Raw genomic sequence first — 24,465 nt, 5'->3', positions numbered from 1 at the left:
AACATTTCAGAGCACGAAAATGATTCGAACACAGGAAAAAATTGATAAGTGGATCAGATATGCTCCTCTATGGAGTTTGAATTATGGATTGAAGTGTTTTATAAACGAGGCTCCTTCTTCCTCTTCTTCCTCTTCTTCTTCTTTTTCTTCTTCTTCTTCTTCTTCTTCCTTATTTTATTATTTATTATTATTATTATTATTATTATTATTATTATTATTATATTATTATTATTATTATTATTATTATTATTATTATTATTATTATTATTATTATTATTGTTTTTAGTATTATTATTATTATTATTATTATTATTATTATTATTATTATTATTATTTATTATTATATTATTATTATATTATTATTATTATTATTATTATTATTATAATTATTTTTTTTTAAATTATTATTATTATTATTATTATTATTATAGCCTGACTTCTATTTTATATCTTTGATGTCGGTGGCATTGTGGTTGAGTGTCTCATTTTGAATTAAAGCAAGTGATTCTGGGTTTGGTCAGTGGCCAGACAGATGATAAAACTCTGGCCTGGGCATTATTTCTTTGGGTAAGGCATGTTTCACACATTACCATATCTGACTCTGTGTATATGAATGCCTGCGGCTATGTGGTCTTGTGGTATGACACTCGCTTTCGGATCAGAAGGTCCTGGGTTCAAGTCTCGCTCAGCGCATAGTTGAGTCCTTGGAAAAAGCTCTTTACTCACATACTCGGGTGTAAAATGAGTACCTGACCGTTAACAGTATTGTCTCTGTCCAAAAAAATTATAAATCGCCTTACAGGCTTCATGTCTTGTCCTAAATGTTAAATGAACAAGACAGAGACAACGCTGTTAAGGGCCAGGTACTCATTTACACCTGTGTACGGTGAGAATGTGAGTAAAGAGCCTTTTCCAAGGCCTCAACTATGCGCCGAGCAAGGCTCGAACCCAGGACCTTCCGATCTGAAAGCGAGTGTCATACCACTAGACCACATAGCTGCCAAAAACATTTTACACTGTTGCAATTTTTTAAAGTAAGAATTCTACCATGCTCGAACATTTTCAGGGAAGCTGTATGACATGAGCACAGTTGGAGCATTCACAGCATTTTGCAGGGATAGGAAATCCGGTGGTCTTCGGCGTCTTCTACATCAACAGCGATCCTCTTATACTCCAGACAATTCACCTTCACCACGCACCAAAATACAACGTGCCTGTACCATGCTTAATCAAGTGACCGAGTTGCGAATGCTGCTGAAAAATCTTTGTGAGAAATTAAAACAGTCCGTATCTGATGGGAATATTGATGTTGTCACCAATGTGATCAAAATCATGAAAGACAAGGTTAGTTGTTATCTTTGGGTTTCTTGATAGAAAGTACGAGCAAATCCGCTACATCCTGGATATATAACTAATCACTGGCATGTATATTATTATATTTGCAATAGACATATTGAATGTTTATAAACCCTGCAAAGAAACATTCATGTAAATAGATGGCCCAAGGAAATCACCTAGCCCTGCAAAAACAGATGAATAATAATAATATTTGAAGCAAGGAGTCACTAAGTAGAGTCCGTCAACTTTGAGTGGGCTTTGTTGGCAGTCATCACATATCTAACAAACCACCATGGTATAGACATACAATCTTGAGTGATTGAGTAGCTAGTTTGGTTTAGATGTGACAGAAAGTACTTTGCAATTGCCATCCTATCCAAAAGGGAAGAAGAAATTGTTACTCTTTGCCTAGTGCCACAAAAACTGGCACAAATCCCAGCTCCATGGACCTTAAGGCTCTGAGTGATTGAGTAGCTAGATGTGGCAGAAAGTACTTTGCAATTGCCATCCTATCCAAAAGGGAAGAAGAAAGGATCTGAAATATTTTTTCTATGTCATATTAGAGGATATAACAGTTCATAAAGGGTCAAATCTATTGGTCAAAATCCTTTTTTTTTCTGCAGACTATAATCCTATCCTGATTTGCTCAAAGTCCATAATGTAAATAGATGGACAGTAAACCTAGTAAGATGATTTGTTGTCTCACTAAATTTGTAAGAGAAGATCAGAATGTGAAATTACTTGTTGCTTTGATAGCTTAGAATAAGGTGTATTTTGGATGACTGGGTCATTTGCAGTGCAGTCTAAACAATTAAGAAGATGTTTGACTGTCGGTGTTACATGAAGAATAAATAAGCACAAAGCAAGATCCATTTGGCAGTTTGGGATTCTAATGTCCCTGATTTACATTGGTTTTCGCCCTTCATGTGCCATGTTCAGTTTTATTCAACCTGTCATCATATCTAACTACTTTTACTTAAGAGAGCAGAATAATAATGTGATTCCAGTTCATTGAAGCCCAAGTGGTATCGCTATTACAACTCTGGAAAGGTGTGGATGAAATAGGGTCATACAAAGCAGACAGAAAAATACAAGAAAAAATCAATCCAAAAAATCAGCCTGCTTACTTCCCCACTATTATAGATTTTTATCTTACAAAAGTGCCTACTTCTCGACTTTAATAGTTTCAAAATAAGACTGGAGATACATTTATATCTTCATCCTCATCCTTTTATGCTCAATGTTTGTTATAATCCAGAGAAGAGTTCACCATGGAAATAAGTATTCGATTATCTCAACTATAGAGTAACCTCTGTGGTATAATGGTTGTAACATCTAACTGTTAATTAGGAGGTTTAAGGTTCGATCATGTGTGCAAGAGTGCCGGCTACAGCCAGCCTGCCGGCCGATTGGACTACCGAAAAAAACGTCGCCGGCTATTTGCAATTTGGATTTGATTGATTTTTTTTTTTTTTAATTTTTGTGCAACTTGGGACAAGAAACTTAACAAATTACTGCATTACAACCTTTGGATTAAACATTCAACAATTGTGGACTAGTATTATGAAGACTAGATGCTGAGAACAAGTCTTGAGAACAAGACTTCAAATGACGAGGTAAGTCCGTAAATCTTGCAGGCTTTTTCAGATTATATGTTTGGTCATAAGTAGACTTGCAGGCTTTTTGAGGTCCAGTTGCTTGCACTCATGGGTTTGATCCACTCAAGGCAGGCTGACTTTTTCGGGTAGATCTTTTTCTTGATCTTTTTCTTGTATTTGTTTTCCTGCTTTACTATCATCCTATCTAAAGGGCAGCAAGAAATTGTTACTTACCGTTGATTTAATGTTCCTGAGGTCTTCGACTTTGAAGAATAAAATTAATGGTCTTGACAAGGGTTAGAGCATGAGTATATTTCCAACAATTCAATGATTGATTTTACATTGCAGGTGGATACATTGCGGAAGATATGTGGAGACAACTTGCTCCAAGCAGCGTCAGAAGCTTATCTGTCAGCCAAACAAAATGCCAACACTAGTGAAGGTGCTGACACGGCTTCCCTCAGCAACTTGTCAGAATTCAAACATCAGAGTGATCATCAGTCGTGGAAATGGTCTGGCAGTGATTTTGTCAAATCTCCTACCATGGAACCTTGGGTAACAATGTTGTTTATTTTTGTTTACTTATTCTCAGAATTTGATCATTCTTTGATGCTCACATTTTTCTCATTTGGTATTCATGGTAGTTTGGTCACTAGAACACACGCCTTACAAGAAACAACAAATAATGGGATGTTGGATAGCTCATACGGTAGAGTCATGCTCTCCCTGGCTAGGCGGAGTTGTCATACCAGTAAGGTCGCGGGTTCGAACCCCTATTGCTGCAGCAAAATTTTTAATCTCTGTTGTCTTCTGGCACTTTCCTACTCACTTCATTTCTTGTTGTTATCAACATAAGTGCCTGCTCCACTCACTTTTACAAGAACCAAACTGGTATAATCTTGGATGCAGTCAAGAGGACCCTCTTGTCCACCCAACAATATATTGTACCTGAATCTATTATGTCTGCCACAAAGTATTTTGCAATAGACTAGCATCCTATCCAGAGGGTAGCAAACAATTGTTCTGTCCATTTTATGGTACAGATTCGTGGATAAACTCAGACTCCATATGGCACTAAAGGACAACTTTTGGCATTTGGTTTTGAAATAATGATTTTGTTTTTTGGGTTGTTTATTTTTATTTTTTTTCAAACATTCTTTACAGTCTCAGTGAAACCTGTAGCCAACGTAGGGTTGAACGCAGTATAATTTAACCCATGACTTCTTTTCCTGACTTCATGTGCCTAATAATATTAATGAGTTATCATTTGTTTGTTATTTCTTCACCTCAGGAAGTGACCAAGCTGAATCTTGAGGCTGCGTTTGTATGTGTTGTATCAGTTGTTGATGAAATATCTCAATCTTCAGAAAATACCCACAAACTTTCAGAGATCAGACCGTCTTTGTCCAAACTGGAAAGCTTTGTGGATGTTGTGTGGGCAAGAATTTCTCTCTTCTTGAATTTTCTTGTCATCATGGTGAGTCCTCACATTAGAAGTTTAATACCTAAAGTCAATAGTTGCTGCATAATGCTTATTTGTAATACAAGATTATTTAATCACCCATTGACAAATAGTGATAATCGTGGATAGCTCATACGTAGAGTCACGATCTCCCCAGCCAGGCGGAGTTGTCGTATCAGTAAGGTCACAGGTTCGAGCCCCCATCACCGCCGCAAAATTTTAATTCTCTATTGTATTCTGGCACTTTCCTACTCACTTAATTTCTTGTTGTTATCAACATAAGTGCCGGGTCCACTCACTTTTCTGAATTAAAAATTCAGACCATGATTTGGGATTACTGATAAGATATTTTTGTATTGAATGAACAGATTTGAAAAGGGTGTGTGACATCATAGATCCCTATAACTCATTTGGTAGAGCTCTAGCTTTATTACCAAAGGGAATGGTATCGGGTCCCACTAGCAGTCAAATGGTATTGGTCCCACTAGCAGTCAAGGTTTACTTTTCCGACCTCTTTGTCCATCCAGCTCTGTCTATGAGTTACAGTCGTGTCGAATTATCGTTTAATATGGCAGGTTTTTAAGAATTGATTCTTGCATTTAAAACTACAAAACAATACATATAACAAATACAGGCAACTGTGCCCTTTCCATAGCCTCGGAGGCAGAATATAAGTGAAATAAAATCGGAGCAATGCATAGCCATGGAGACCAGCTAGGCAATCACCGTGCTTCCATTTACAAGTGTCAATTAAACTATCGGATAACTCTTACATTAGCAAAAACCAAGCAATTGTCGTATCACCCATTATGAGTTAATTTCTGAAGAATTAGTATCAGACTCAACACTTGTAGTCCAGGCTTTGTTGTCATTGTCACCTATCATGTCACTCACACTGCTTATTGTTGCTTGACTTTGGTACAACACAAGAGTAACGATTATACACTATATTGACTACCTATATTGAGTCGTTTGTCATCACGTTCATCTTACCCTTTAACATTCAGGATATTTCTTTGAAAATAAGTTTGGATAATAAAAGTTATTATTCATTTTATTATTATTATTATTATTATTATTATTATTATTATATTATTATTATTATTATTATTATTATTATTATTATTATCATTATTAGTTTTATTATTTTTCACATTTCTGTCCTAATAATGAATCCAATTCTGTCGTTTGCTGGTAAAATGCCTTTTTCTCATTTTGGTGAGAAACTTGTTCATCTTGTATTGATAGACGGCCAGTCACATTGTATTGAATCTGATACTTCTTGGGAGCCATGAATTTGGTTATGATTTTAATGTAAGAGAAAGTTAACTCACTCAATCCTAGCGATTTTTGCTACTTTTAAAAATTGGGGGGAAAAAATGTATAAAAAATGAGTATGTACATAGATAGTTTTATTCAACTATCATTAACATTAAAACTAAAAACATTAGCTTTGATACCACGCCTATAATTTGTCTCAGCAAAATGTAATATATAGGCATGGGGTAAAAGGAACCTGGGTAAACTATGGATATAGTCGGTGTTAGAGTTGAGTGAGTTAAGAAGAAGATGTTTTATTTCTGGCTACATCCTTATCATATCATTTTATCCTACTACTCTCTCCTTCCCAGGAAAACAAAGACCATGTCAAAGCAGTGAGCGACCTAAAAGTGCAAAGAGATATTATTAATGCTCATGCAGTAAGTAGTCATTTTTGGGGTTAAATGTTAATTATCCGTTCTTCTCCACACAGAAGAGATGGAATAGAAGAGTTGGTAACATTTGGGATGATCGAAGGAAAGAGAGCTAAAGGAAGATGAAGAATGACATATTTAAATAACCTAAGACTGGCCAAATCTGATTTTAAAAGCAACACAGATTTCATGCGCACCGCAGAAGATCGTGATTCGTGGAGACAACTGACCGGCAACAGCTCAAGAGTACAAGCCACGATGGATAATGATGATCCATTTTTGCCCTTGAGCAAGGCTTTTGATTACAAAAGAGATAAAGTGAGATGTGACTCATATATAAGGGAACAACACAAAACAAAGGACGTTTCAGCCTTTGGCCTTCTTCAAGTTAACGCCAAATATGTTATATTTTTTAGGTTGTCATAATAGTTAAAACATTATAGGTAAAAATGTGTGCGTGTGTGTGTGTGTGTATGCATATGCGTGTGTGCGTGTATGTGTGAAATGCAAGAAAGAGAGAGAGAGAGAGATCAAGCATAAGATTAGGGGGGGGAGGTGTTATTACAGAATACTTGACGGCGATAGTGTTATTCAAATATCGAGGGAGGCCATTGAGAAAGAAAGAAAGATAAAGAAAGAGAGAGAGATGGAGAGAAAGTGAGAGAACAGGAGAGGAAGGGTGTGTTTCAAAGATATATTTAAAATGAAGGAAAGAGGTAAAATAAAAGAAACAAAAAACGTCGATTATTTTGTGCTGTTCCCTTATATATGAGTCACATTTACTCACTTTATCTTTCTCTCCATCTTATTGGCTCATTTAGGAACCACTAGTTATGAATTGGAGATTGGAGAAATAAAAGACTTTGAAGTGCTGCTTTGTTTTCTAAATTATTAAATTATTCTAATGCTTTCATGATAGACTATTTATAGGAACAATTAGACATACTTGTCGCTAATGAAGCAGAATATATGTAGATGTTAAATAATCAATCTTTAGACCATTAAAACTGGATCATAATAGATAATAGGTTGATGTGTATTTTTTTTTTTTTTTGGTTTGTTTTTTTTTTAAATCCGGTGTGTGTGTGTGTGTGTGTGTGTGTGTGTGTGTGTGTGTGTGTGTGTGTGTGTGTGGCAGAAAATACTTTACTTCATAGTAGCATCCTATCTAAAGGGTAGCAAACAGTTATACTGTTCATTCAGTAACACAGAAATCAGGATACAGTCACACGTCATAGACCTTACATCATGTTTTTCAGTGTTTTTCATGACTATCAGAAAGCTTTATGAATATAGTAAGAAAAGCCCATTTCAAATATTTATAAATTGTCACTTGTGGTACTACCTATTTGAAGCTCTGTAGCCAGAGCCAAAAATTCGTGATTCTATGAATGACTCTCCGACCAGGTGACAAGCTTTCTACTTGCATTGTTTAATTTAAAATTCTTTTCTAAAAATCTCATTTCAATGTACTTTTCAATCACAAATCAAGAAAATAATTGAATTTGTTAAGGTGTCATTGAAAAAAAAAATAGCAATGTAGAAATAGGATTTTATATTTTAAAAACCGTTTAAAAATATATCCAATGCATCATTTTCAATGAATGAATGCTTCAAATTCCCCTTGTTTTTCTGCATCTGCAGATCACCACTGTCATATCTGCCTTCGCTGCTTGTACCCAGAGAGATGACTTTTTGGAACCTCAATTCCTCCAACAGTTGTCAACAGTTGGGATTCTTTGTCAGTTTGAAGGCTTACTCAGTTGTCATGGCAACGAGTTATCCATGATTGAGGATGTGATGGTGGCTGTAGATGATCTTGCTGATACCAGTTTTCGATTGGTTGAAGCAAAAGATGATGCAATGGAGCCTTCTGCAAGTTTGGGAAGGTTGGTGTGTGGTGTGAATTATAAATATAAAATCTGATCAGGTTGCACCGTACCCGTGATACAGGTGCACAAATTAGAAGTCACCATTAGTTTACAAGCATCAAACATCAAATATTTATAATGAATACTAGATAATTAATTTCTTTTTTTTTTTTAGATTGTCATAAAAAAATTAATTTAACATCAAATAGTGTATTCAAATGAAGATGAGGTAAACTATAATCTGTAGATATTCTAATAGGCAGGCCCTTAAAAGTTTTTGCTTTGAGATGTTGTTTAAGTTTAACAGAATCCTCTGAAAATTTTGACCTTAAATGAACTTGTAAGACATTACTGAGGCAGCAATGTTTAATGTAGCAATGACTCACGAAGTGCCCAAATTCGCGACAAAATATGGGACGAAGCCGTTTCGTACATGCTATTTTTAAAAATTAATTACGACTCTGTTTATAATTGAATATGACTGAAAGTTGGCACACAGTTAGAAAAGAGGTCGTTTTAGATTATGTCAAGCGACAAAACTCGTACGATTACCAGAAGACCGTTAAAAATAGATTTTTACTCTTTGGAGTACAATATTTCTAAAACTACAAAGAGGAGAGATTTTGTCGCTCATAATGTTATATATGCACATTTCTTCTATTTATATTTCAAATTTCATTCGATTATGATAAGTACTTTTCCCGTATTCTCACAAAACATCAACCCAATTTGCATTTCAATGAGTGAAAATATGGAGACGGCCATTTTGCTCCACCATCGCGTACACGAAAATGACGTGAACAAGGATGGCCAGACTTTAACCTGACCAAATTCGACTTCAAAAGTGGCTAAATAGAAAATCATATGACTTTCAATATTAAGACTGGCCCACTTAAAATGAACTAAATTTTAACAAACAGAAAATTGAATAGACTAGGATAAATGTCACTGAGACAAACATAGATGAATAAAATGTAAAAAAAAGAAACAAAACTATATATTTGGCCACACACGTGGCCATCTGGCAACCTTGTTCGCGACGACGGATGACACAAATCCTCGCGCGCTTTTTTAAAAATTAAGGTATTGTTTCATTGTTATGTCATAGGGATAGGAGATTAACACTCTCTCTCTCTCCTCTCTCTCTCTCTCTCTCTCTCTCTCTCTCTCTCTCTCTCTCTTTCTCTCTCTCTCTCTCTCTCTCTCTTCTCTCTCTCTCAAATAAATACTAGAACTAACATAAGCCATGGTCTCACGGGACTGATTGATAATAATTCAGCATGCATTTTTCGTGTCATTTGTATGGGTTGTAGACACAAGATTACACTTAGGAAGAGTTCCAAATGATCAATATTATGTATATTTTAAAACAAATTTATAGTTGACCCTAGCCATACAGCTCTAAAACTATACAAGTTAGAACTCTTCTGATGTCTTCATCATATTTTCTGATAATTTTGCCATAAAATTGCCAAGTTCTAATATCTAATTCCACTTATTAAGCGAGATAAGCCACAAACCAGAATAAAACGCAGAAAAAGCGTCCCATATTTTCCGTATTTTTTTCTCTTTGTGAGTCATCCAAATAAATGACATCTTTGAAACTGCATAACTTTGTTATATATTAATGGATTTTCAAAATTCAAAAAGATTTTTACTCAGTGGAGACAGGGCTTTGATTTAAGAGTAGTATTTCCTACAAAAATAGAAAACAAAAACATTGCTAGTTTAATGGTGTGCTTAGAAACTACACAATGTTCAATTTCCCACTTGGTCTTAATTCCCTCGTTGGAACATATAATTCAACAATTTTATATATAATGTGTTTCTTTATTGTGGATACACTTAATGATGGACTAGACGAGCAATTTTGTAAGCAACCACAAACAGGAAGTCAAAGTAGGTACAAGAGCATTGACATCCAAAATTTCTTCCATTTTTATGTTCTCTATATTAATATTACTCAAGCAGTTTGCTTTTTAAATGTTGGAATTGTTAATTTGATAAAATGGTAAACCATAAAGTACTGCAACCATGAAAACGTGTAAAATATATAATAAAACCAGAATTTTCAAATTAAGAGACAGCCAACAATTAAAATAGAATTTGAATTTTTTTTGTTGGGACATCATGAAGACTCCCTTTCCCCTTTATTCACTGTCTTCCATCTAAATGACTGACATAGAAAAATGCTTGTCCAAAGCCTATTATTAAGTGTTGAAAAAAAAAATGCTTACAAGGACTGAATGTTATTTTTGTAACTTGTTTCACTTCAAAGTATCTTATTTAGTACAAGGCTAGAAGCCAGGCAGGAGAAACTAGATGTAAGTAAAGGATTATATGAAAAACATTTGTCACAGAAAAATGATACATTTGTTTCTCTCCAGATACGTACGAGAAGGGTCTTTTCCTTGTATGAGCAGGTCAGTTATTTATCCCTTATTAAACCACAATGTTTCTATTCAGCTGTCTATCACTTAATGCATCTCATTTCTATTCAGATTTAAAAAGTCATTTAGTATTAATTTGCTTGAAATTTTCAACAAGTTCAATCAGGACTTTCCCCAAGGAGTTGTTCATTAATGCCTTTTACATTTTATATCTCAATCTATATTGCTACACCCCTATTTTTTATTATTATTTTTTATTTGGTCTGTCATATACTTAGTAGTAGTAGTAGTAGTAGTAGTAGTAGTAGTAGTAGTAGTAGTAGTAGTAGTAGTAGTAGTAGTAGTAGTAGTAGTAGTAGTAGTAGCGTGTAAGGCTACATCTCCACACAGGAAGTCTCCAGCCAGTCTTTAAATTCATCACCACAGCTGAGCTCAGCCTCAAAACTTCCTGCCAATCTCGTCACAAGACACGCTATATCAGAGCGCTTTCATCATTTCTTTTGTGGCATAAGCATGCATTGTAAACCCTTAACCACATGATCATGAGTCATCATCATGGTTTATGATCCGCACTCAAAAGTGATAACGTCTTTCACAACCTGAGAGAGTGGACAAGAGCTTCACAACCTCACAGTCTGACCGTTGTGGCCAACATTAATATTTACAAGTTCAAGTTGAAATAGATGCAGACAACCGCAGACAAGAAACCATAACATCAAGAATGGCTGCATTTTCTTCAACATCAACTTGTGCTTGTACAAACACTAGTGAAGATGAAGTCCAGGCTGTCATCGATGGCCAAAAGAAAGAGTTTACTGTAAATAGGACGAAAACTCACATCAAACTTGTAACAACCTGGAATGGGGAATATAAATATGACGATTACAAAAAATAAAATTTAGAAGTTCAACCCTTAATATGGATCAATGGAAACACACATGGAAACTAGTTTGAGTTGCATAAATAGTTAACATTTTCAATTCAATTGTTTAGCTTTCTTTCTTCTTACTTTTTTTTTTTTAGATATCCTTGTTTTATGAATGGGATTGGATGAGAAAGATTATGATGACATGATGATTTAGTCACTTTTATTGGGTTGTAAGCACACATTTTATTTGAAGATTTTCAGTGGCCAAGCTTGTAAAAATCTTAAATTAAAACGTGTGACTACAACACAATAGACGTGCTTTAATCCTATCATCATGAATATCTCCTACAGTGGCCAAGCTTGTAAAAATCTTATATTAAAACGTGTGTCTACAACACAATAGACGTGCTTTAATCCTATCATCATGAATATCTCCTACAGTGGCCAAGCTTGTAAAAATCTTAAATTAAAACGTGTGACTACAACACAATAGACGTGCTTTAATCCTATCATCATGAATATCTCCTACAGTGGCCAAGCTTGTAAAAATCTTATATTAAAACGTGTGTCTATAACACAATAGACATGCTTTAATCCTATCATCATGAATATCTCCTACAGTGGCCAAGCTTGTAAAAATCTTAAATTAAAACGTGTGTCTACAACACAATAGACGTGCTTTAATCCTATCATCATGAATATCGGAAAAAATATGAATCATGCAGTGCAACAAAGCAGAAAGAAAAATCCAAGAAAATAAACCATTCCAAAAAATAGCCTTTCTTGAATTTTAACGACGATTTTTTTCTTGCAGTTTTCTTTCAGCTCCATCGGGTACTGACAGATTTTATCTTACATGAGTGTTTCCCCCAAATTTACGGTAGCGTGATTATGAAAACTGATCATTTCATTTGTTTATTTAAAAATATATCTATTCAGGCACAACATCATAATCAACATGCCTATTAGGAAGGATGTTTTCTCTCATCTTCCACAAGACCTGAAAAGTGGGAAGTTGATCAAAATCACCCCTGTCCTATTTAACATTGGCATCAATGAAAAGGCGACATTAGCGGAAAAGTAAGTGATTGACGTTTAAAAATATAAAGTTATGGCAGGATGTGATCAATATTACATTCTGAATTCCATTTTTTCTTACTTTTTCCTCAAGTTGTCTTTGTCACCAGATTGTTCATTGACTATGAGGATGTTTTCACATTGGATGAGACCCTTATTAATTGAGGTTCTCACATTCTGCCCCAGAGCAAAATATCGAGATTAAAAACTGGAATCTGGGTGGGGATCCTGACCTCCCATAGCGGGCAGGGAGGTACATACTGTGTCTTCTATCCCCTTATATCTGTTTTCCAACATGCTTTCTGTCTTTGTCTCGGAATGAGATTACTTGGTTTTGTCCTGGCACTGGCGGAGTCCTAGCTGGGAGGGAAACAGTCAAATGCATAGTTATTGTTTTGGGAGATATTTTTTTTCCTTGTAAATCATCTCTCTGTTATGTATTATTATTTTTATTTTGAATGTATAATGTAAGCATTTGAGTGTGTTCCTCTTTGTTGGATTTTGTGCTCGTGTCTGGATGAGACTTGTAAGTGATTTCAAACTAAGTACATTGGTGGTATGCTCTTGGAATCTACATCTGATCCCTATTTTTTCTCAGTTCCCCTTTGTCCTACTTTTTCTTTGGTGCTTTAATTGTAATTCTAGAACTTTTTACTATCCCATTTTCTTCCTTTTTACTGGCGCTGATATAACCTAAATGTGTTGCAAGCGCCGTAAAACCCTTAAAAACAAAAACAAAACAAAAACTGGAATTTTAATTCAACAAATTCTGTTTCAAGAACACTAATGAGGAAAACGAAATTCTCATGAAAAAAAAAAAAAAAAGAAATAGTAGATAATTAAAAATCTGAACTAACAAATATATTTAATTATACCTTGCGCTCATTGAAACCTCAGATGTCAAATGAAAACAGAAACCAGGGCCAATTTCCATCATTATTTGACTGATTAGGTCACCCATATTAAAAAACAGAGAGTAATTTCTGAGACACTATTTAAAAACGTATTTTTTATTTTGTCTCAAAGCGGAGACCTTGTATCTCAGACCAGAGCCAGAGTTAAGGTTGTAACAAAAATTGATAGTGATCATGATGTAATATTGGGAATATTCAATATAGAAAACTATTTTATTTTAGAGACACCCTCTTCTGAGGCGTTCAGCTAGGTTTAAGTTATTTTAAAAACGTATGTTAAAAAAAATAATAAAATAAACAAAACAAAAAAAAAACCAACAAAAAAAACAACAAAAGGTCAATTTCGCCGTAATAAATAATTATGAAAAATGCATAGATAACCAATTCTAATAAACCACGTAAAAGTTAAACGAATATGTAAAAACGAACATGCTGATTCAACTATCCATATGACTGAAATCTTGACAAAATATTCGGTACAACGGTATTTGGAATATGGAGACATGACAGTAAATTTGTCCTGGCCAGAAAAAGATAGGGCCGTCCTGGCCAGAAAGAGCTATGGCCATCCATGATTGTGACACCATGGCAATACATTTCTTACATGAAAGTTATAAATAACAATGTGAAATTGAGTGTAAGCTTCAATTTAATTACGAAAACAGATAAAATGGACGTTTCGGGTTTCCCCTTTATCAACAAAACAGGATGAATGAAACACTACGGATGTAGTGTTTCATTCATCCTGTTTTGTTGATAAAGGGGAAACCCAAAACGTCCATTTTATCTGTTTTCGCAATTAAATTGAAGCTTACATTCAACTTCACATTGTTATTTATTTCTTCGAGCTTCGAACAGCAACATTTACATTACATGAAAGTCAGGAGAATTCTAAAGCAGATATTTATCTATCTATTTTTGAAAATCTTCTACTCTTGTTTTAACAGGTTTGGAAGTGTGGCTCTGCAAGAAAAACTGAACATGGATTCATTTGCTAAACTCTATGAATATTACTCACAGTATAATTTTCACTTTGATGACCCCTGTAAGTAGAACCCAAAAAAAAAAAAGCATTAGAATAACGGCTGTGAAAAAATTCTTTCGATAAATATTTTTACAACACAATCTCAATTCACGTATTTGTCCTCAGTGAACGTTTTATATAATAGCGTGCGAGAAAAAAAAAAGGTGGAAAAAGGTATGACACAATTTCAATAAAAAAATTTTTTTTTAATTGAGCTTTATATAGCGCAATATCCACTAAATGTGCTCAAAGCGCTTTACAAGGGCTCCCTGGTCAACAGCAACATTTAACATGTAGGACGGGACATGACGCCTGTTAGGCGATATTACAATTTTTCGGACAATGACAACGCTGTTAACGGCCAGGTACTCATTTTACACCTGAGTACGGTGAGAGAATGTCAGTAAAGAGCCTTTTCCAAGGACTCAACTTTGCGCCGAGTGCGAGGCTCGAACCCAGGACCTTCCGATCCGAAAGCGAGTGTCATACCACTAGATCACATAGCCGCACAAAGCAGAAATGAGAAACATTCGTAAATTTACAAGCAACAAGAACAAGACCTTAAGTTTGAACTTGCGAAGTTAAATTTAAAATCTTCAAATAGTTAAGAAACTATGCCAGTTAATGGGTCATCTCACCATATTCCTTTGCCCCCCCCCCCTGGTCCCAGAAATATCACATTGTTAAATGTGCTGTTCCCAGTGACCACTTGTAAAGTGCTTTGAGCATGTTTAGTGGATATTGCGCTATATAAAACCTCAATTACCAGGCAATGCCTGCTGTGTAATAAAGCTCACTGCGTTTGGAAAGCAATGCAATATTATTATTTTTTAGCCAGTCTCCACTTGGTATGCGCTTTGCAGTGTCGATTATTTTGTTGTAGCCGAGGTGTGTGGTAATGAACGTTGTGGAATCGGGTGGCTTTAGTGGTTTCAAAAATAATAAATAGGGATTTTAAAAGTTTTCATTTAATCAGAGTTTGCTGTGTCTGTTTGCCTTTAATCAGTTTACTATACTGCCGTTGTTTTTTAAAACACAGTATATGCAATGTCAACCAAATAGCACAAACTGTGTTTTTTAATAAAACGGCAGTATTCATCGATGAGACATTTGATTCGTTGACCATAACACTAACTAGTCTATATTTTGAAATACTTATTGAAATAACCGCAGCAGAGAATTTTCTGAAATTTATACCATTTTTGAAATTACAAATTATTTTTCAGTGGACAAAAATCTCGGAATGAGGTCATTGAGTCACATGATCAAAATGCTTCAAAACAACGTGATGACCAAGAAAAGTAAAAACGTGGAACTTTTGCATAGCGCTGCTGAGGTGATTTCCATTTTCAGCTTTCAAAAAAATAGGACATTTATTCATTTATTTATTCATCTAATCCTTCACTTTTTAAATTCATTTATTTATTCATTTTTACATTTATTGTATTATTTTTAAAAATAAAAAAAAAATAAAAATTTTAATAGAAAACTACTTATTTTTTTAAGGAGAGAATTTTTTTTTTATGGTTGTTACACCTTAGTTTAGTTCAGAGTAACACAAATCAGCTGAAAGTTGATTATAGTAAAAAGTTCATCCAGACAAATGGCAATAAAACTAATGTAAACAACAGATTGCAAACAACAGTATAAGGTAGAAAATTAATATACTGCATTTTTTCTATGGTGTCTGTTGCCTCTGATCCGTCACTTTGTAATCCATCGATGCTTGTCTCTGTCTTTCCATTTTGATCATTATTTATATTTCCAGAAAGAGATTAGTGTTAGCTCCATTTCTATTCCCGCTATCAGCTGGGCTCAATTCTTTTTTAGTTTTGATTTATCTTTTTAAATCTATTATTAATATTTTCATTTGTTTTTTACCTTTCCAATTTTTAAAGAAGTGTTTCAGGTTTTTTTGTTTTTTTAATCTTATCTGATTTATTAATGTTTATCTTTTTTAGATTTTTATGTACTTTTTTATTTGTTTACTCAATTACTTTTAACCACCACTATCATCTGGTTCAAATATTTATTGGGATATTCCCACCATCTGGAATAAATATACTTAGACTGATCTTCTTTAATGATATTGTAAGTTGTGTAGCGATATAAAATTCAAATAATGAAAACTTAATATTGAAAAAGAAAATTTACTCTATGAAAAAGGTTACAAGGACATTGAAAGGATTGCGGTTCACTTTTTGTAAGAGTGGCAAGGACAGGACATCAATGGGAGTAACTCTTGAAATGGTTCAGATATTACAACGGCACCACGACCTAGCCATGCATGTCTTCACGCAATCTTTAGATTGTCTCCGAAGGTTAGTATGTTCTTTCTGCAAAACTAGTTCAAAGACAATGTGTTTTTTTGTTTTGTTTTTTTAATTCTTTCATTATTATTCAATAAGTAGAAAACAGTACAAACCCTTCGTCAGCACAACCCTTCATCAGCACAACAATACACAAATTAACATGGAAAACAAATAAAATAAAATAAAATGCAAAATAACTTGTATCGTCTGTACTCAATGGTGGTTACAGTACTGCCATTGGCAGTATATTATAAATCTTTATGGAAGAGTACCAGGGGGAAAAATTGATGGAAAACTATTCAAGTTAGGATTGGAGCGTGCAAGTTAGGATTGGAGCGTGCAAGTTAGGATTGGAGCGTGCAAGTTAGGATTGGAGCGTGCAAGTTAGGATTGGAGCGTGCAAGTTAGGATTGGAGCGTGCACACTTTCCTTGGCCTCTTTGGTATCTGTTTGGACCTGAAAGCGCTTTTTTAACTCTCATTTTCACTAGCTATCATTTCCATTTGTCGCGGGAATAGAAATGGCTTATTATTTCTTGTTTTTATTTCCTAAAAACTAAAATTGAAGTTTTGATTTACCTTTTGTCCAATCCACACGTCTGAACAATATCTTTATTTACTAATGTTGTATAGATATTTTTTTAAAAACAGTCTTTGGTTTGATGTTGATATATGATCTCTATACAAGTGTCGTTAATATAATCATGCTACTTTTTGAAGTACTCCTATTATTATTTTTATTATTATTATTATTAGCAGTAGTAGTAGTAGTAGTAGTAGTAGTAGTAGTAGTAGTAGTAGTAGTAGTAGTAGTGTTATTATTATGATTATTATTATTATGATTATTATTATTATTATTATTATTATTAGTAGTAGTAGTAGTAGTAGTAGTAGTAGTAGTAGTAGTAGTAGTAGTAGTTATTATATATTATTATATTATGATTATTATTATTATTATTATTATTATTATTATTATTATTTATTATTATTATATTATTATTATTGTTTTTATCTATTATTATTATTATTATTATCATAATCATCCTCATTATCATCATCATCACTGTCATAATCATCACCATTATCATCGTCATCGTCATCATCATAGTAATCACCACCATTATTGCTATAATTTTTTCACTTTTCTTCTGTTGACTTTATAAAGATAGCAAAGGGCTGCTTATTTTACCAGAAACTATTTTCTCTATTTTCAGTGTTGGCTGCCGAAGGGAAAATACTTTAAAAAACACAGGAGTGAAGAAGTATGCCTTCATCAGCCTTCAGATGTTGTATATTCACAAATTGTACCGAGCTCCAAGTGGAACCTATGGAAATGTTGATACATAGAATTTGATAATCAAATGCAGAATCACACACAATTTTAGATGTGTCTGAAACGTTGGTGGAAAGGCACTGAAAATTAGTTTTGTAAATGTAAGTATATAGTAAATTTTGTAAATAATTTTGTAAATTTTTCTCGGTGCTCAATGATGAAGTGAAAAATAACTATTATATCAACTGCCTATTATTATTTTATATTTTAAATCTCTATTATTGGTATAGAAGAGTCCTTGACTTACCTTTGTAGGTACTCTTTGTGTGTCTTTTATTCCTCTATGTCTGTTTTCCCTTTTCATGTTGCTCTCGTCTCTTTTCTGGATTTGCATTGCTCTGTTTGTTCCTGGTCCTAGCAAGGATCCTTAGCTGTGAGAGAGCAGTAAAATGTATAGCTCCTTTTTTTTTTTTAAATTCTTTTGAGAGATGACTTTTTTTTTCTTGCAAATCATCTCTCTGTTATGTACTTTTATAGTTTTTTTGTTTTTGATTTATTGTACGTAGTAAGCATGTATCTGTCATAGTGGATCATTTGCTTGTGCCTGGATGGGACTTTCAGGTAATGTCAGAATCGACACATTGATAGATTGCTCATGGAATCTTGTGTTCCCTATTTTCCTTTGATGTTATTACCTTCAGATCCACTTTCACCTCCCTTTTTACTGGCGCTTAAATGACCTTAAATCCCCTAAAAACAACAAACCAAAGGCATCTTTCCCTGATCACAGTATAGATGAAACGGTTGAAGGCCTCTATTCTCAATGCCATACGCATACATTTGTTTTTCATAGCTGAAAGCTGAGCATCTATTGATTCACAAGATACTATTAATGATTCTAAAGCTAAGACAGTTGTGATTGAACCTCCCCATGTGGCTTGGCACTGTTGGACATCCCCATGCCCTTTCCCCCTCATCTTGATCGTCTCATCTTTTTTGCCTTTGTTTTAATCGATCTTCTCAATGTGGTGTCCACAAAAAGGAAATGTGTTTATTGTGGTGAGATAAAACTTTGGATCAATGAAGAAGTTCAATATGGGGTGAAAACAAAAGCTGACATTTGCCTGTATATGGTATATCAGTGAGTTATTTTCCCTCAACTTACAGTACGTACAAGGTTATGCATCTTATATATATTTATGTGATACACAGTACTTCGGATTCACCAAGACCTACGTTATGATGAATATCCATTTCCAATCCCAGTCACAATCATCAAGATCCCACTGATATTGTTGATTTTCAATGTTATAATTTATAAGAATAATGAACTGTCATAATATTTATCTTTTCCGTCAATGAAGAAAAATGAACAGGTTTTTCTTTATTTAATATGTACCAATAGCTACCAAGTGTTAACATAGATTTTTAAAAAACTTTTCTTGTGATAATGAATGTGATAACATTTCTGAATTCCTGCAATATTGTTACCCGACATTGTATATTGATTCCCTTCTTCTCTTGTAAAATTTAGCTATTTTGTTTTACATCTTCCATTACACAATTTTCAAAAATGTTGTGTTTATCTTTCATGTAAATACTTTGAGTCTAAGTGCACATATTTGCAGGCCTGGTAACCAAATGCAATTTATTCTTCTTAGTGATCTTTTGTTTCTATTCCTGGCAAGCTATTGACAAGGAAACCTTTTTTACTATTATCATCAGTATGAGTCCTGGGTTGTTCATACATTCATTGCATAAACCATTGAAAATTACAAAGGTTATAGTAACATTTTGGTGAAACTAATCAAATCAACATTTCAGTTTTCCTATTTTCGACTCCAATATTTTTTAAAGTACAGGGTGTCCATAAAGTCTTTCCCTCTTAAATAACATCTTTAACAAAAAAAAAAAACAACATTACAGCCAATATGCTTTAAACATGGACTTTTGAATACATAAGTGCTTTAGATTTTGTTTACCATTATCTTTTACTCATTGTGCTCAGTATGGTTGCCATGACTACCAACAAGCAAATTCAACTTATTTTTCTAGTTCTTTCTATGTGTTATGTAGCTTTTGGGGCGTGATGAATTCAATTGTTTCACGGTAAACGTTCCAAAATTTGGTATGGGAGCTGAATAAATAATGTCCTGGTCTGGAAGCTAGGCAATTGAGTTATCTCTGCCAATCCATTCGTCTGAAAACGTGTTTTTTAGAAATTCATGAATGACCTGTCTGTAAGGTGGAGGACCACTGGCTTACTGAAGTGTTATATATGGCCGTTATTCATGAAGATGAGATATAGCATAACATTCCAGCATACCGAAATAAACATTTACGGTAACATTTTGCACAGTTAAGAAAGATAGGCGTACAACTCTTTTATGCATCTGCGATACCAAACATTCACTTTGTGTCTCAGCAAATTTAGAATACCCATTTTTCTTTAATTCGTCCATATGTCCTTTAATGACCTGTCAAACTGGGCTTTGGAACGTTTTTGATCTATTTATGGCGATTTCATTTCATGCAATCACAGAACACAAAGAGATCGTGTCGCACAGTTGTCATTCCAAAATAGAAGGAGAGAAAAAAAATGAGGTCTTTTAATTATATTTTGCTAACTTAGGTGATGCACTGAAGGTCGATGAGTCAAAGGATAAATGCTGGCGCTGATATGACCTTAATGTGTTGCAAGTGCCGTAAAACCCTTAAAAACTTAAAAACAAAAAACAAAGGATAAATGTCTGACTATTCCATAGAGGATGGTGAAAACCAGATTTAAATATCTATAATGATTTTAGAATAATAAGTTAAAAATCAGAGAAAGACATTATTGACACCCTGTATTTTTTGCCCCTAGGATCGACTGCTAATAAATTAAGTTACTTAAAATAAATGGATTTGTGTTATTGAATCATTTGTACTTTTTTAATTTATGATTTTATTTTTCGATGGGGTCGACCCATAGCCACCTTATTTACCTGCCTATTGCTCCAAGCAATCAGCCCAGATCCCGAGCATCACTCACAATTTTAATACAATTTTTTTTTAAAGCATGTTTTCAGTGTTTTGATACAATTCCATCATCAGTGTGTCAAAATATTGTGATATATACTCACATTCTGTTATGGATGGTATGCGCTTGGCTAAGAAGCTCATAACATTGCCATCCGGAAGTATAACGGACCAACACACAAAACTGTGTGTATCCATGAACGTTTATGGTCAGGTTAATACAGTTCAGTGAGCATTACTCATAAACGCGGATGGCAAAATACAATAACAAAGACCTGAGTGACGTCATCTTCGAACTATCTATACTTATCAAGTCGGCTGCTTGGTATGTACTAAAGGTAACTAGCTCGATGGCATAGAGAAATCCTTTTCACATGACCTTACTGGGTGGCGTTCCTGACGTCCTGTAGTGGACAAGGAAGTACTGTAGTGTCAGTTATCCCCCTATATCTGTTGTCCAGTTGCTTTCTGTCCTTGTCTTGGAATGAGATTACTATTACTTGGTTTTGTCCTGGTCCTGGGCGGATTCCCTGGCTGAGAGGGAAACAAGTCAACTGCATAGTTAGTTTTGGGAGGTGATATTTTTTTCTTGTAAATCGTCTCTCTGTTTTGCACTGTATTATGTTTTGTATACATATATATGATTTGTAAACATTTAAGTGTATTTCTCTTAGTAGGGACCCGTGCTTGTGTCTTGATGAGACTTTTAGGTGATCTCAAACAAGTATTTTGATAATGTGCTTTTGGAATCTACATCTGTTTCCTATTTGAACCAATTCCCCTTTGTCTTACCTTTTCTTGGATGCCTTAATTGTAATTCTAGAACTGTTTACTATCCCATTTTCTTCCTTTTTACTGGCGCTGATATGGCCTTAATGTCTTGCAAGCGCCGTAAAACCCTTATGGGACAGCGTGGCTCAGGGGTATGGTCCATGCTTCGTACCCGAAATGTACAGAGTTCAAATACCCGCTACGTTGTGTGGCCTTGAGCAAGTCACCTCGCCCTAGCTCACTTTGTGGCGCTGCACTGCGGCTGACGCCTGGGTTATTCCAGTCTTCCCTTGGAATAGACCATACAGACAAATTTCTCCATGGGGATGAATAGAGGAATTAATTAATAATAATAATAATACATGACATTTATAACGCGCATTTTCATCACTGGGTGATACTCAATGCGCGAAACAATAATATAGTGACATTATTATACAAATGAAACATTATACATACTACATCAACATAATATTATCATATTACAACAATGTAATAACTAAACATAAAGTCATTAATACAAAGATGTGTTATAATACATCCACATGCTATGTCAAATACGGAAATAATATAAAATAATGATATAATAACATAAACTAAATTAACATTCATATTGGGGTCAAATTACAAGATGCATTAAGCAAGATGTGTTTTAACAAAGAGATGGTGTTTTAAATTTGATTTAAATATTGATAAGGACTTCGCTTCTCTTATTCTTTTAGGAAGAGAGTTCCAGATGGAAGGTCCGTATATATTCAGTAATATACAATGGTGCTTGATCATTAAGGTACTTATAGCACAATACTGCTAGTTTGAATTCGATTCTCACTTTAACTGGTAACCAATGCAGCTCATACAAAAATGGCAACGAGTAGGATGTTCTCTTCTTTCTTAAAATCAATTTAGTAGCCACATTCTGGATACTTTGAAGGCGTGATATTTTATCGTTGCTTACATTCGAGATTAACGAGTTACAGAAATCTATTTTAGATAGTATGAAAGATGTTATTAGTTTGCATGTTACTTCTCTTGTTAGGAAAGGTCTAACGGACGCAATTCTTTTTAAGCCTATTGTCAAACTTCTACATAGAGAATCAAACTGCCTGCATAGTCATATGTTGATCTAGCATTACCCCGAGGTTTTTCACACACGTTGAGAGGTTAATTGTGCACCCATTTATATTTAGAGTAAACTTCAGAAAATCATCTTTCAAAACACTTTTCTACCACACACCATCACCTCTGTCTTTTCATTATTCAGCTTTAACTTGTTAATTTCCATCCAGCATTTAACAACTCTAATACAGTCTTATTAAAAGATATTAAAAACAAAACAATTACTGGGTGGGGTTCCCGACCTCCTATAGTGGGTAGGGAGGTACTTCTGTGTCTTCTATCCCCTACATCTGTTTTCCAATTGCTTTCCGTCCCTGTCTTGGAATGAGATTACTTATTTTTGTCCTGACCCTGGCCAGAGTCTTTGGTTGGGAGGGAAACAGTAACATGTTTAGTTAAGTTTTGGGAGATGATATTTTTTTCCTTGTAAATTGTTTTGAATCTGACGGATTTGGAATTGTTGGTAATAAATAGAGAGCGTGTTGCTGCTAAAAACAATAAATCAAGAAGATAAATATTCACAACATAAAGCAGTTAGAGGTTCATTTTTTAAAACAGTTAAATATTAAATGGACCATTCTACAAACTGTTTAATGTTTAATTCATCAAGCAATTAATGTATTCAGTATGGAGGGGGAAAAACTTACTATTCTTTGTATAATGTTCTATTCAACAAGAAGATTATAATTCGTAATTAATTGGTAATTAAGGAAAGAGCTCCTACTTGGGCAAGAAAAAACAAAATGATAAAGATAGTATGCGCTTGGCTAAGAAGCTCAAAACATTGCCATCCGGAAGTATAACGGAACAGCACACAAAACTTTGTGTAACCATTAACTGTCTGGTTAATACAGTTTGGTGAGAATTTCTCATAAACAACATGGATGGCAAAAAACAATAACAAAGATATGAGTGAAGTCATCTTCGTTCTATCTATAAATAATTCTAAAAATCACAACACCGTTATACAATTAGCACGGGATAAATTTTTAAAAACCGCACCAAACACTGACAATTAATTTTTCTAAGAATCATTACTCATCACACTATCAAATCTTCGAATCAAGAGTTATCGTTTAGCACAAATGGCCCTTTTAGCACAAGGGTAGAGCACTCCCCTCACACAACAGTATTGATATAGTTATAAACCCTTAACTTAGTGCAGTTGAGAACATTTTTTTTTTTTCAGATCTCTCTATCAATCAGCAGTGATTGAGTATGTATTTGGAACTGTTAGGTTTGGTGGAAGAATGTTTTGAGATAGATTAGCATCCTATCCAGGGGGTAGCAGCCAACATGTTTTCCGTTTAACGCTACAGAAACTAGATAACTTCTGAATTACTCCTTTTCTCTAACAAAGGTGATGATGACGACAGTGAAATAAGGACAGCGCATGTCACATTTCCTGTTTCAGGCCATGACAACGACACGGAAATGACATTTGAATCACACGCCAAGAGACCGTAAGCGATCCCAGGTGCAGCTGATATTTTTCTAACCCCCGTATACACCCAGTAGTGATTGGGCAGCTGGATCTGTTAGATATGACGGAAAGTACTTGCGGTAGACTTGCGTCCTACCACAAGGTAGAAAGCAATTGCTTTTTTTTTCTTTTAACGCTATAGAACCCGGGTTAAACTCCGGCGTTATGGGTCTTATGGTTCTGAGGGACTGGGTTTTTTTTTTTTTAACTGTGACCTCTGCTGAGAATAAATATCCCATTGCTCATGCTGCAGC

The 24,465-nt window shown here is 34.4% G+C and overlaps 1 protein-coding gene across 4 annotated transcripts in view; it reads left to right on the top strand.

Annotated features, from left to right (window-relative positions):
- The window catches only part of LOC144971456 (inositol polyphosphate-4-phosphatase type I A-like), a 239,102-nt gene extending 218,380 nt beyond the window's left edge, over positions 1–20,722 (top strand). For all 4 annotated transcript variants that reach the window (XM_078912381.1, XM_078912382.1, XM_078912379.1 and 1 more), the window contains exons 15-25: positions 1,067–1,344; positions 3,285–3,491; positions 4,228–4,413; positions 6,030–6,098; positions 7,737–7,981; positions 10,351–10,386; positions 12,161–12,301; positions 14,160–14,257; positions 15,463–15,572; positions 16,403–16,557; positions 17,762–20,722. In XM_078912381.1, the coding sequence (XP_078768507.1) occupies positions 1,067–1,344; positions 3,285–3,491; positions 4,228–4,413; positions 6,030–6,098; positions 7,737–7,981; positions 10,351–10,386; positions 12,161–12,301; positions 14,160–14,257; positions 15,463–15,572; positions 16,403–16,557; positions 17,762–17,894 (1,658 nt within the window). In that variant the 3' untranslated portion in view covers positions 17,895–20,722. The remainder of the gene's footprint in view (positions 1–1,066; positions 1,345–3,284; positions 3,492–4,227; positions 4,414–6,029; positions 6,099–7,736; positions 7,982–10,350; positions 10,387–12,160; positions 12,302–14,159; positions 14,258–15,462; positions 15,573–16,402; positions 16,558–17,761) is intronic.
- Positions 20,723–24,465: the final 3,743 nt, after the last annotated feature.

Source organism: Berghia stephanieae, chromosome 4, assembly GCF_034508935.2.
Source record: "Berghia stephanieae isolate SIO BIC M18660-M18661 chromosome 4, UCSD_Bste_1.3, whole genome shotgun sequence".
NCBI lineage: Eukaryota > Metazoa > Mollusca > Gastropoda > Nudibranchia > Aeolidiidae > Berghia > Berghia stephanieae.
Note: the sequence above shows the minus strand (reverse complement) of the source record. Positions and strands in the feature narration are given on the sequence as shown.